Source organism: Equus quagga, chromosome 14 (assembly GCF_021613505.1).
Source record: "Equus quagga isolate Etosha38 chromosome 14, UCLA_HA_Equagga_1.0, whole genome shotgun sequence".
Classification (NCBI taxonomy): Eukaryota; Metazoa; Chordata; class Mammalia; order Perissodactyla; family Equidae; genus Equus; species Equus quagga.
Window position 1 is genome coordinate 90077689 of NC_060280.1, and position 14343 is coordinate 90092031.

The 14343-nt window shown below is 41.1% G+C and overlaps 1 protein-coding gene across 1 annotated transcript; it reads left to right on the forward strand.

The window, feature by feature from the left end:
• Positions 1–12856: 12856 nt before the first annotated feature.
• LOC124225112 (olfactory receptor 18-like) lies at positions 12857–13798 on the forward strand. Its single transcript, XM_046637550.1, has one exon. The coding sequence runs from the start codon at positions 12968–12970 to the stop codon at positions 13796–13798; it is 831 nt and encodes a 276-aa protein (XP_046493506.1). The 5' UTR covers positions 12857–12967.
• Positions 13799–14343: the final 545 nt, after the last annotated feature.

Consider the following 14343-nt stretch of genomic DNA (forward strand, 5'->3'; position numbering starts at 1 on the left):
ATATTATGGAGATTAACCCTTTGTCAGATAAGTGGCTTGTAAATATTTTTTCCCAATTAGTGAGCTGTTTTTTTGTTTCAATCCTGTTTTCCCTTGCCTTGAAGAAGCTCTTTAGTCTGATGAAGTCCCATTTGTTTATTCTTTCTATTGTTTCCCTCAACTGAGGAGTTATAGTGTCTGAAAAGATTCTTTTGAAACTGATGTCAAAGAGTGTACTGAATATATTCTCTTCCAAAAGACTTATTGTCTCAGGCCTAATCTTTAGGTCTTTGATCCATTTTGAGTTTATTTTGGTGTGTGGTGAAAAAGAATGGTCAATCTTTTGCATATGGCTGTCCAGTTTTCCCAGCACCATTTGTTGAAGAGACTTTCTTTTCTCCATTGTAGGCCCTCAGCTCCTTTGTCGAACATTAGCTGTCCATAGATGTGTGGTTTTATCTCTGGGCTTTCAATTCTGTTCCATTGATCTGTGCCCCTGTTTTTGTACCAGTACCATGCTGTTTTGATCACTGTAGCTTTGTAGTATGTTTTGAAATCGGGGATTGTGATTCCGCCGGCTTTCTTTTTCTTGCTCAGGATTGCTTTAGCAATTCGCGGTCTTTTGTTGCCCCATATGAATTTTAGGATTGTTTGTTCAATTTCTGTGAAGAATGTTCTTGGGATTCTGATTGGGATAGCATTGAATCTGTAGATTGCTTTAGGTAGTATGGACATTTTAAGTATGTTTATTCTTCCAATCCATGTGCATGGAATGTCTTTCCATCTCTTTATGTCATCGTCAATTTCTTTCAAGAAAGTCTTGTAGTTTTCATTGTATATATCCTTCACTTCCTTGGTTAAGTTTATCCCAAGGTATTTTATTCTTTTCGTTGCGATTGTGAATGGGATTGAGTTCTTGAGTTCTTTTTCTTTTAGTTCATTGTTAGTGTATAGAAATGCTACTGATTTATGCACGTTAATTTTATACCCTGCTACTTTGCTGTAGCTGTTGATTATTTCTAATAGTTTTTCTATGGATTCTTTGGGGTTTTCTACATATAAGATCATGTCGTCTGCAAACAGCGAGAGTTTTACTTCTTCGTTACCTATTTGGATTCCTTTTATTTCTTTTTCCTGCTGAATTGCTCTGTCCAGCACCTCCAGTACTATGTTGAATAGGAGTGGTGAAAGTGGGCACCCTTGTCTTGTTCCTGTCCTCAGAGGGATGGCTTTCAGTTTTTGTCCATTGAGTATGATGTTGGCTATGGGTCTGTCATATATGGCCTTTATTATGTTGAGGTACTTTCCTTCTATACCCATTTTATTGAGGGTTTTTATCATAAATGGGTGTTGGATCTTGTCGAATGCTTTCTCTGCATCTATTGAGATGATCATGTGGTTTTTGTTTTTCATTTTGTTGATGTAGTGTATCACGTTGATTGACTTGCAGATGTTGAACCATCCCTGTGTCCCAGGTATAAATCCCACTTGATCATGGTGTATAATCTTTTTGATGTATTGCTGTATTCGGTTTGCCAGAATTTTGTTGAGGACTTTTGCATCTATGTTCATCAGTGATATCGGCCTGTAGTTCTCCTTCTTTGTGTTGTCCTTGTCAGGTTTGGGGATCAGAGTGATGTTGGCTTCATAGAATGTGTTAGGGAGTACTCCATCTTTCTCAATTTTCTGCAACAGTTTGAGAAGAATAGGTATTAAGTCTTGTTTGAATGTTTGGTAGAATTCTCCAGAGAAGCCGTCTGGTCCTGGACTCTTATTTTTGGGGACGTTTTTGATTACCGTTTCTATTTCCTTACTTGTGATTGGCCTATTCACATTCTCCATTTCTTCCTGATTCAGTTTGGGGAGATTGTAGGAGTCTAGGAATTTGCCCATTTCTTCCAGGTTGTTCAATTTGTTGGCATATAGTTTTTCATAGTATTCTCTTATGATCTCTTGTATTTCATTGGTATCTGTTGTGATTTCTCCTCTCTTATTCCTAATTTTATTTATTTGCGATTTCTCTCTTCTTTTCTTGGTGAGTCTGGCTAAGGGTTTGTCAATTTTGTTAATTCTTTCGAAGAACCAACTCTTTGTTTCATTGATCCTTTCTATTGTCTTTTTTGTTTCAATATCGTTTATTTCTGCTCTTATTTTTATTATTTCCCTCCTTCTACTGACTCTGGGCTTTGTTCGTTCTTCTTTTTCTAATTCTGTTAGGTGTAGTTTGAGGTTGCTTATGTGAGCTTTTTCTTGTTTAGTGAGGTGAGCCTGTATTGCGATGAATTTCCCTCTTAGGACTGCTTTTGCTGCATCCCAAATGATTTGGTATGTCGTGTTCTCATTTTCATTTGTCTCCAGATAATATTTGATTTCTTCTTTAATTTCTTCAATGATCCATTGTTTGTTGAGAAGCGTGTTGTTTAGTCTCCACATTTTTGCACCTTTCTCTGCTTTTTTCTTGTAGTTGATTTCTAGTTTAATAGCATTATGATCAGAAAAGATGCTTGATATTATTTCAACTCTCTTGTATTTATTGATGTTTGCTTTGTTTCCCAAAATATGGTCAATCCTTGAGAATGTTCCATGTGCACTTGAGAAGAATGTGTAACCTGCTCTTTTTGGATGAAGTGTTCTATATATATCTATTAAGTCCATCTGGTCTAATTTTTCATTTAATTATAGTATTTCCTTGTTGATTTTCTGTCTGGATGCTCTGTCCATTGGTGTTAATGGTGTGTTGAGGTCCCCCACTATTATTGTATTGTTGTTGATGTCTTCTTTTAATTCTATTAAGAGTTGCTTTACAAATTTTGGTGCTCCTTTGTTGGGTGCATATATATTTATAATTGTTATGTCTTCTTGGTGGAGAGTCCCTTTTATCATTATATACTGTCCCTCTTTGTCTTTCTTTATCTGTTTTGCTTTGAAATCTACCTTGTCTGATATTAGTATAGCGACACCTGCTTTCTTTTGTTCATTATTAGCTTGGAGTATTGTTCTCCATCCCTTCACTCTGAGTCTGTGTTTGTCTTTGGGGCTGAGGTGTGTTTCCTGGAGGCAACATATTGTTGGATCTTGGTCTTTGATCCATCCTGCCACTCTGTGTCTTTTGATTGGGGAGTTCAATCCATTTACATTTAGAGTGATTATTGAGATGTGGGGGCCTACCACTACCATTTTGTGTCTTGTTTTCTGGTTTTCTTCAATTTCCTTTGTTTCTCGTCCCATGGTTTAATCTGTTCTGATGAAGAGCTGCTACTCTCTGTTGTTGTCCTTCTACTTATCTCCTCTGCTCTTGGTTTTGCAGCCCCTTTCCTTTTTTGGATTTTTCAGGAATGAGGGTTTTCCTGAGGATTTCCTGAAGAGGAGGTTTTGTGGCAATGAACTCCCTTAATTTTTGTTTATCCGGGAAAGTTTTTATTTCTCCATCGTATTTGAAGGATCTTTTCACTGGGTAGAGAATTCTCGGATGTAGATTTTTGTCCTTCAGATTTTTGAATATATCATTCCACTCTCTTCTAGCCTGTAAAGTTTCTGCTGAGAAATCTGCTGATAGCCTGATGGGGGTTCCTTTGTAGGTTAGTTTCTTTTGCCTGGCTGTCCTTAGTATTTTCTTCTTGTCGTTGACTTTTGCTAGCTTCACTACTATATGCTGTGGAGTTGCTCTTCTTGCATTGATAAAATTTGGAGATCTATTGGCTTCTGTCACCTGAAGATCCATCTCTCTCACCAGATTTGGGAAGTTCTCAGCCATTATTTCTTTGAATAGGCTTTCTGCCCCTTTCTCCTTCTCTTCTCTCTCTGGTATACCTATAATCCTTACGTTGCATCTCCTAATTGTGTCTGATAATTCTCGGAGAGTTTCTTCATTTCTTTTTAGTCTTGCTTCTCTCTCCTCCTCTGCCTGCAGCAATTCTATATTGCCATCTTCCAAATTGCTAATTCTTTCCTCCATATTATCGGCCCTACTGTTCTGAGCATCTAGATTTTTCTTAATCTCCTCTATTGTGTTCTTCATTTCCAATATTTCTGTTTGGTTCTTCTTTATCGTATCAAACTCTTTTGTGACATAGCTCCTGAACTCGTTGAGTTGTCAGTCAGAATTCTCTCTTAACTCATTGAGTATTTTAATGATGGCTGTTTTGAAGTCATCATCATTCAGGTTATATATCTCATTTTCTTTGGGATTGTTTTCTGTGTATTTGTTATTTTCTTTCTGTTCTGGAGATTTAATGTATTTTTTCATATTGCTTGATGTTGTTGATTTGTGCCTCCGCATAGAGATAGAGTTTAGTTGCTCCTTTCACTTGTTTCAGCTGCTGCAGTGGGGGAGCAGCTGTTTGTACTACACCAACCAGGAACCCTGTCCGCATTTGCTAGCTGGGCCTGGGCCCCTCCTCATAGTCACAGTGGTCCTTTGGATTCCCTCCTCTGCCGTGGGGGCCGTCACGGGGGGCTTCAGGCTGCTGGTGCCTACTGTTGCAGCCCACCTAGATGTGCTCCCTCCTTGGGGTCTGCAATGGTGTTATGGGCTTTTCCAGCGGCCAGGGGTGGGATCACTTATATTTGTCGCTCCGTCGCTGTCGGAACCCACAAAATCTCACTTGTCCACTGTGGGTCGCAGGAGAGCTATTGGCATGTTCTACAGTCTGTGGTTAGTTCACCTAGCTATTCTACTCTTGTCCCGGGGTCTTCCAGCCTTGTGGCTGCCGGATGGGTGCTTTCTACTAGTGCTGAGCAGAGGCTTTCCCAGAGGCTGCTGTGAGCCTGTAGGGTTTCCCCCTAGGCTACAGAGCTGGGTAGCTGGAACTCCCCCAAGCCCCAGTCCTGTTCCCCAGGAACTCGGGGAGCCCTTTGCCCTCTCTTGGGGGATAGCTGGAGATCCTGATTTCAGTGGTAGCTGGTCACCTGCTGCCCTGCCTGATAGTCTCCTCTCCGGGACCCTCCCGGTATTGTGGATGCTGGGTGTGGCCCCTCCGCTAATAGCAGACAGAGAGTTTTGTCTGCTGCCCGGGCAGAACTCTGGAGCTTCCCCTCTGGGGCGCGGAGTGGGCCTCTGGAGCTTCACCCTGTCCCAGTCCTCTCCAAGATCTCTGGCAATCCCTAGCCCCATGGGGCAGGCCACAGCAGCTGGAGGTCACTTCGCCCTCTGGGATTCTCTCCGGGACTTTCCTAGAGTTGAATGCTGGGAATAGCCCCTCTGCTAAAGGCAGACAGAGAGTTTTCTCTGCTACCCGGGCAGAACTCTGGAGCTTCCCCTCCAGGGCGCAGAGCTGGCCTCTGGAGCTTCCCCCAGCCCCAGTCCTCTCCGAGATCTCCGGCAATCCCTAGCCCTATGGGGTGGGCAATGGCAGCTGGAGGTCACCTCGCCCTCTGGAATTCTCTCCGGGACTTTCCCAGAGCTGTGAATGCTGGGAGTGGCCCCTCCGCTAATGGCAGACAGAGAGTTTTGTCTGCTGCCCAGGCAGAACTCTGGAGCTTCACCCAGCCCCAGTCCGCTCCAAGATCTCCGGCAATCCCTAGCCCCACCGTGCAGGCAGTCGCAGCCAGGGGACCTCCGTACCCTCAGTGATTCTCTCTGGGACCCTCTGGGCACCGTGAACACTAGGCGGGATCTCCCCACCAATGGCGGGGAGAGACTCTCCCCGCGGGCTCAGGTCTGTAACTCTAGAGTTTCCCTCTGCATTTAGGAGTAATTGCGGGGGGTTTAGGTAGGGTTCTGGTCACCTGTTTCCACCGTCACTCCTCTGTTGTGTGCTCACTCCTGCCCTAGATGTGTGTTGACCTTCTGGGGGCATCCGTTGGAAGAAAGCCGCTTGCAGGTACTAGGCTGTTTGGTCTGGGTCGGAGAGTTTTCACCTATTTCCACATCCTCCAGGAGGAAAGTCCGTCCGCCTTCTGATGTATAGTCGCATGGGTCTCTCAGACGCCCTGAGATGCTGTCTGGATATCCTTTGTTAAATGATAAGTGTCCAAATAATTGTAGACTCGAAGGGGGAGAGGCAAAGAGGACTACTCATGGTGCCATCTTGGATCCTCCCATTCCTGAAAGCTATAATGTTTTAATCCAATGTTGCTGCAATAAAAAAAAAAAATGTGGAATATGAAGACACTCCACTGCCCAGATATTGACTCAAAAATTTGAAGATTTTGGCAAGTCAAAGTTCCTTTCTGAGCTCCCAAATTCTCAGCAGCAAATTAAGTGCATACTGCTTATCTTCCAAGGCAATACAATAATTATACATAATTTTGGCATGGATGAATCAAATGGTAGTTTCATTCAAATGGTAAATCCTATTGCAGCACTAAGGAAGTTAATTTAATAAGCACTCCAGTAATTCGTAAGTAGGCTGCTGTCACAAATTGTATAACTTTAAGTATCATACATAACATTTCTATTTAAATTCCTCATTTGTAGATTTACGATAACAAGAGCACTTACCTGAAGCTGGTTGAGAAGATACTACGAAATAGACTGAATAGAATACTATTTAGTGAATAGTAGTGGATCAATAAGGGCAAACCAACATAATCAATAATTAATAGGCTGGTGTATAGTTTCAACATATGGGCTTTGGAGGCTAAAATTTGATTTACATCAGCTCCTCTTTTTACTTGAGTACGCTGGGATATATTTTTATAACTCTCACTGCCTCTAATGTTTCATTTTTAATGATATTTATCTGAAAGCACTCTAGAATTAAACAGACAATATGCACATGTAAGAACTAAATAAATATAGATATCATCATCATCATTATCATCTACTCTAAGGCTGATATATTTCTTTTTTCAACTTTATTGAGATATAATTGACATATTGTGTAAGTTTAAGGTGTGCAATGTATTGACTTGATATACTTATATGTTGCAAAGTGACTACTACCATAGGGTTAGCTAATACCTCCATCACATCACTTCATTATCACTTCTTTTTTTGTGGTGAGAACATTTAAGATTTATTCCCTTAGCAACTTTCAAGTATATCATATATTATTGTTAACAACAGTTACCATACTCTACATTAGATCCCCAGAATTTATTCATCTTATAACTGGAAGTTTGTACCCTTTGACCAATATCTCCCCATTTCCCTAACCCATCAGCCCCTGGTAACCACCATTCTACTCTCTGTTTCTAAGAGTTTGACTTTTTTAGATTCCACATATAAGAGAAAGTATGCAGTAGTTATCTTTCTCTATCTGACTTATTTCACGTATCATAAACGCCCTGAGTGTTGGTTGCTTCCAACCAACACAATGTGACAGAACTGATGAGATGTCACTTTTGAGATTAGAGTTCAGAAAGACTCTGGCTTTCAAATTTCTGGCCGTTGTTCCTCTGTCACCTATCTGCTTGTTCTGATGGAAACCAGCTGCCACCTGTGAGCTTCCCATGTGGCAGAGAACTGAGGAAGGCCTCTGGCCAAAAGTGCACAAAGAATGTTATCCTTCCAACAGCTATGTGAGAGGGCTTGGGCCAGGTCATCTCCCAGTCAAACCTTGAGGTGACCACAGACCTAGCTGACATCTTGATTGCAGTCTTGTTAGAAACCCTGATTTATTTAAGAGAAATATCAAGTTGTAATAAGAACATAAAAGTCAATAGTCTTCTAATATATCAACATACGTCACTGAAAGAGACAAACTAGCACTTGGGCCATCATTTACATAGTAAAAATGCCTTAAAAAAAAGGAAATAGAGGGGCTGGCCCCGTGGCCAAGTGGTTAAGTTCGCGCGTTTTGCTGCAGGTGGCCCAGTGTTTCGTCGGTTCGAATCCTGGGCGCGGACATGGCACTGCTCGTCAGACCACGCTGAGGCAGCGTCCCACATGCCACAACTAGAGGAACCCACAACGAAGAATACACAACTATGTACCGGGGGGCTCTGGGGAGAAAAAGGAAAAAATAAAATCTTTAAAAAATAAAAAAATAAAAAAAAAGGAAATAGAAAATTTTTCTTCAAGACAAAAGTCTTAACTGAGGAAAAGGACATAGTTTTAGATTCTTGTTATAGGAAACCTAATTCTCCCTAATTTACATCAAGGACACAGTGGATTTGCAGATGTCAGAGTCCAAAAGTCATAATTAAATTGAGAAAGAAAAGAGTCTGGAGTTTATGTTAAGATCCTTGAAATCGGAAATCACAAGCAAGGTGTACAGATGAGCTTCCTTCTGAGAAGAGGAAGGGCCCAGACTCAAGTAAATACATTCACTTTTCTCCTTTTCCTCTTTAGTTAATATTAGGAAGTCCTCAGAGATTGGAATAACATGGACCAATTTCATTAATTATGAGTTCTGTGCATTAAGTTCTCAAAGACATATGGGACTAAATAATTAGCCAGTGTCTCCAGCCTTTTAATGTGGCAGCCCCAGTTAGGCTTCATACCTGTAATTCCTCTTCTCAGAGTCATTGTCTCCATCGAGGGATTCATGCCTGAGTCTGTCTTCCTGCCAGTCCTGAGAACAGAGTCTCAGCCCTCATCATTCACCAGGCGGGAGAGGACAGTGGATCCAATCTCCTAAGTCATGACCCAGCAGAGATACAGCACAGACCAGTGAGTGCCCAGGGAGATGGTAGATGGAGGCGAGATTATAGAGGATCTTGTTTCCTCATTATCAAAACAAGCAAGACCATTGAGATAACCAGATGGGAGGGCATGAATATGTGAGTTTCAGCTCAGAGGCCAGTGAAGTTTATGTTCCTTTTCTGTTGGGGATTTCATAACTGTCATTTAAAATGTGGCTCTCCTCCACCACCATGTCTAGCTTCCATAAGCATCACCCACACAAGAGCAGGAAATGGATTTCTCCAAACCATCTCCTAAGCACTCCAACATGATCATGAATTTGATGATTATGATCACGATGGTGATAAGGAGAATAACCATTATATTATGAAGTTTTACATAGGGTTTCCTGTGATAGCCTCCAAGCTATGTGCTGCGTATGGGTTTTTAATTTTCATCTCCATAATCACCCTCCATGATATATGTGCACACAAAATTTTACAGTTGAGGAGAGGAGTACAGTATGTTTATTTAATTTGAACCGTGTCCTGGGGTTAAAAATGGGTGGGGTCAGGTTGGGATCCAAGCAGCAAGACTCCATTTACAGGGCACAGGACAATGTCTTTCCTTAAAATTTAGTTTCATGTCGTTATTGAGCCCTTGAAATGTGTCTAGTCCAAATTTATATATGCTGTCAGTATGGAATACCAGATTTTGAAGAAGTACCAAAAAATGTAAAACATCTCAATTTTGCATATTGGTGAAATTATATTATTTTTTGTATAGTTGGTTAAATAAAATGTTAAAATTAAGAAAAAAACCCAAACCAATTTATTCAAACTTTTCTTTCTCTGTCCAGGTCACTCCAGACAGAATGCTTGCAGAGAAATGACTGAGTCTCATTAATTTCTGATTTCCCAACACCTCCACTGTGGTTGGCACAGACTAGGCAATAAAAACAAAATATGTATCTATTAAAAATCTCTTTTAAATATTGGTTACCATTTGTTATTTCACAGGAACACAGCATATGGCTTCCACACGCTGGGGGCTTTCCTGCCTGGGCTTTGATCCCTTCCAGGGATGTTGTACAACTAAATAAATGAATAAGATTGGTCATTTCCCTTCAAGCACTCTTCCCAGAGTGACAAATTAATCAAACCTGAGGAGGAGGTTGTGGGAACCTCTAATTTGTCGCCAAGTTGAACAGAAGTTTTGCGTAACCTGGGGACCTACCACTTGTGATTGACATCTGAAGTGGGAGCAGTGTTGGGGGACTGACCCTTTAATCTGTGGGATCTGACACTATAGGCAAATAGTGTCAGAACTGAAATAAATTGTCAGACATACAGCTGGTGTGAAGAGATTTCCCCTCATTTAGTGACCAGAAGTGTCAGAAGTGAATAGTTCTGTGAGGGAGAAAAGGAGACAGAACAGGATGTGAAAAACTGCTTAGGTCTTTTCTATACAGTGCCAAAGGCTTAATTTAATTTTAATTTAGTCAGAATGTCCATGTCCATTCTAGGATTTTTGAGATCAATGGGTGCTATTGCAATGGGGAATTCAGGCAAGATAATAGTTTCTATGGCGAAGGTGAGGCATACTCTTTCTCCTCTAATTTTATGTTGAAGAACCTCCCTAAGATTATAGAGAGTATTTTATTCAAATTTAGTGGGATCCACAGCTGTGATCTGAGCCCCTGTTTTCATTGAGGACACAAAGTTTTGCCCTTTGGTGCTTTTCAGCCAATATTAAAGCTAATTCAGAACCTTTATTGAAGAGATGCCAAAGCTAATTGGTACCATTTCATTTTTTGTTCTATAAATTCTTTTAATAAATATTAGACTTCCAATGGGGTCAAATTGTATACTTCTGTTTCAGTTTCCTCCCTCATATCCAGATTTTTTATTTCTCTTCTTCCTCTCCTTCCCCTCCTTCCCCTTCTCCTTTACTTCCCCTTTTCCTCCTCCTTCCCTCTCCCCTCCCCCTCCTCCTTCTTCTTCTCCTCTTCCCTCTTCCTCCTCCTCTTCTTCCTCTTCCTCCTTTTCCTCTGCCTCCTTCTTATCCTCCTCCTTCTCCTCCTCCCCTTTTTATTCTTCTTCCTCTTTCTTCTTCTTGTTTTTCTTCTTCATTCTCTCTTTCTTTGTCTATCTCTCTCTCTCTCCTAATTCCCTAAAGACCACTCTTTCATCAGCAACCAATCAGTGGAACTATATCTTGCTCAGGGTATATCCTTTCCACCCACAAGGCCAATGCCTGGTTTAAACACACAACCAATCAGGGTAAGAGTTTTTCCCCTGGCCCTAGTGTTAGTCACAGCTTCATTCTAAGACATACAGATAGATTGATCTGACCTGCGACACGAGACCTAGGGCTACATTAAGGAAGGACTCGACCCCATACTCTCATCTCTAATAGCCAAGTAATTATTGAAACATCTAAATTAGGTAAATTATGTCTATAAGGGAAGATTGTGTTACCAAACACAAACATAGGTTTGTTACCCGATTCACAGGAAACTCAAATCACTGAAATATCATACTTGCGGCAAGGAAAGAGATTTGTTATCAAAAGCCAACCAGATGAGGGGATGGGAGTTAAAACTCAAATACGCCTCCTTGAAGGGAAAAAGGTAGGGGTTCTTATTTGGGCTTTTAGGTAGAGGAGGGGGAGAATGTATCCTTGCTGGTTGGCACCTTCCCACCAGCCTGCATTTGGCCTTGAGGATGAAACCACTTTTTCCTTGAGTGTCTGGACTTTTCTGGTTACTTTCTATCCTCAGCCTGCTTTTGGCATTGTGAGGCTGAATATCCATTCTTCTTGATGTTTGGACCTTGATTTCCTGAGAAAAACAGCTCATTCATATACTAAGGAGGGAAAGAAAGACCTGGTTAGTTTTAAAAAACACTTGTTTATGCTGAGTATGCCCAGATGCAGTTAGCAAAGATTATTTCAAAATTTTTTTTTCTCTCTATTTCTAGCCCAGAGAAAATTTAACGCCTTCATTCTTGGTTTCAATGGGAAGGACTCAACAAATGCGGCACAGTCCAAAGTGCAAGCTTCTAGGAGGCAGTATCTCAAAGTGCATCTTTGTCATCAGACAGCAGAGCCAGGGAGCCAGCCAGAGCAAGAGAAGAAAGACCTCTGAGGGTGGTGGTCATTGTCTCAGTGCCCCACTTGCTGCATCAAGTGTAGTGGACACTCTGCAGAAATAGGGTAGGCCTCCCCTTCCATGGACATCCCAGTTTGGCTTGGATGTTGAGACTGATAACAACGCACACACAAGAGGGTATAAAAAGTTTTATTCCTTATATAAAGATTTCCCTGTCTGGGCAGAGCACAGCAGGTCTTCTAAAGTGGTCTGAAATGACAGAAGAGTTCAAAGAAAGTGGCTGGCAACGGTTTTTTTATTGCAGCTATGGTGTGGGTTCACAGTGAGATTTCCTGTCTCTGTGCATGGGCCTGTGAGGTTTGAATCTCTCCCTGTTGCCAAAGGAGGACAGATCCAGGCTTTCTTTGTTTTTTAATTAAGGTGTAATTAACATATAATATTATATTAGTTTCAGGTATACAACACAATGATTCAGTATTTTTGCATATTGTGAAGTGATCACCGCAATAAGTCTAGTTAACATCCGTCACCATACATAGTTACCAATTTTTTTCCCCTGTGCTGAGAACTTTTAAGATCTACTCTCTTAGCAACTTTCAAATGCACAATACAGTATTGTTACTATAGTCACCAGAGTGTACATTACATTCCTAGGACTTATTTATCACTGGAGGACCCAGTCTTTTTTATCAGCTAGCCCAGTTACTGGGCAGAGGCAGGAGAGAGGCATGATTTAAAAACCTTTAGCACCCAAACATCATACTGAAAAAATGGAGTCAGGCACTTACATCATTCTTACAGGGTGTTTATAAATAGTCCAAATCAAGGATATTAATTGCCCTGCATTTGAATAAAATAAAGCACATTTGAATGCTTATTAATGTCCTTTAATTACAATAATTTTTTCTCTAAAGGAGACTGTATTTCTTATTCCTTTTGTTTCCATCAAAGAAGGGAACTGCTATGTTAGTATGACTATGGATTTTTAAAATCTCTAAGTATCCTTGTGCCTCTAAATTTTTAGCCTAGTCTTTCCAAAGTGGATGCACATAGAAACAGGTGAATGGAGCAAAAGCCAATGAGAACAGAGTTCTAAGAAGACTGTGTTTGCCACACCGAGAAATATTGCTAAAAGGGTATGATCCTCAAGCATGAATACTTTATATATGAATTGATTGGATCCAAAATATAGACACTCTTACGATTACCTGTATACTTCTTTCCTTTATATCGCCTCTCTTTTATTTTCCAAAAGGTGTCTCTGCTATGTGGAATCCCAGAATCTAACAAACGCCTTGGAATTCCTTCTTCTTGGGCTCTCAGATGATCCAGAACTGCAACCTCTAATCTTTGGCCTGTTCCTGTCAATGTACCTGGTCACCATTCTGGGGACTCTGCTGATCATCCTGGCTGTCAGCTCTGACTCCCACCTCCACACCCCCATGTACTTCTTCCTCTGCATCCTATCTGTGGCTGACATCGGTTTTGCTACTACTACGGTCCCAAAGATGATTTTGGACATTCTAACTCATAGAAGAGTCATCTCCTATGTGGGCTGCTTGATTCAGTTGTCTTTTTTTTACTTTTTTGGGTGTTTGGACAGTTTACTCTTAACTCTGATGGCCTATGATCGTTTTGTAGCTATTTGTTATCCCCTGCACTACTTGGTCATCATGAACCCACGCCTCTGCAGCTTCCTGGTTCTGGTGTCTTTTTTGATCAGCATTTTGGACTCCCAGCTGCACTGCTTAATGATATCACAACTTACGTTTTGCACGAATGTGGAAGTTCCTCATTTCTTCTGTGATCCTCCTCAACTCCTCAAGCTTGCCTGTGACAATACCTCCACCAACAAAATATTGATCTATTTCATTGCTGCTGTTTTTGGTGGTATTCCCGTCTCAGGGATCCTTTTCTCTTATACTCGAATTATTTCCTCCATTCTGAGAGTCCCATCAACATGTGGGAAGTACAAAGCCTTCTCCACCTGTGGCTCTCATCTGTCAGCTGTTTGCTTATTTTATGGAACTGGCCTTGGGGTGTACCTCAGTTCTCCTGTTTCATGTTCCCCCAGGAAGGATGTGGTGGCTTCAGTGGTGTACACTGCAGTCACTCCCATGCTGAACCCCTTCATTTACAGCCTGAGGAACAGGGACATCAAGAAGGCCATGCAGAGGCTCCTCAACAGAACAGCCTAGTCTCAATACTTGTGCCAGTTTTTGTTCTGTGGATTAGAAATGATTGCAAAACTAAACATCTAGAATTGGCAAACATGCATCTTTGGTCACATAGTTTTTGTAGCTCATGGTAATTATTTGTCTTGATTTATCATATCTGAAAATTGCTTTTTTGGGCACCTATTCGATGGGATTAAGGGGGTACTCTGGGGTCCCACATGTGTCAGAATCAGTGCACAATTGAATCCTATTACATCTTTGGAATCTTCTGTGTTTGTCGCCTATGACTTAGGCATCCTGTGGAAATTCAGAACTCTCTCTTTTAATATATATACAGTTCTCAACCATTTTCACTTTCCACGTCTATTTTCCATAAAACTTTGACTTCAATCAAACCTATTGATGCAGGTTGTGTGAGAGAATGTGTGTCACTGGTCCCCAAGCTTGGCCTCATACTGGAAGCATCTGATGAGCCTTAAAAATCCTCATGCCGGATTCCCACAACCATAGTTTAAGATTTAATTAGACTGCAGAGTGAAAAGAGTGTGAATGGTTTTAACAGCTCC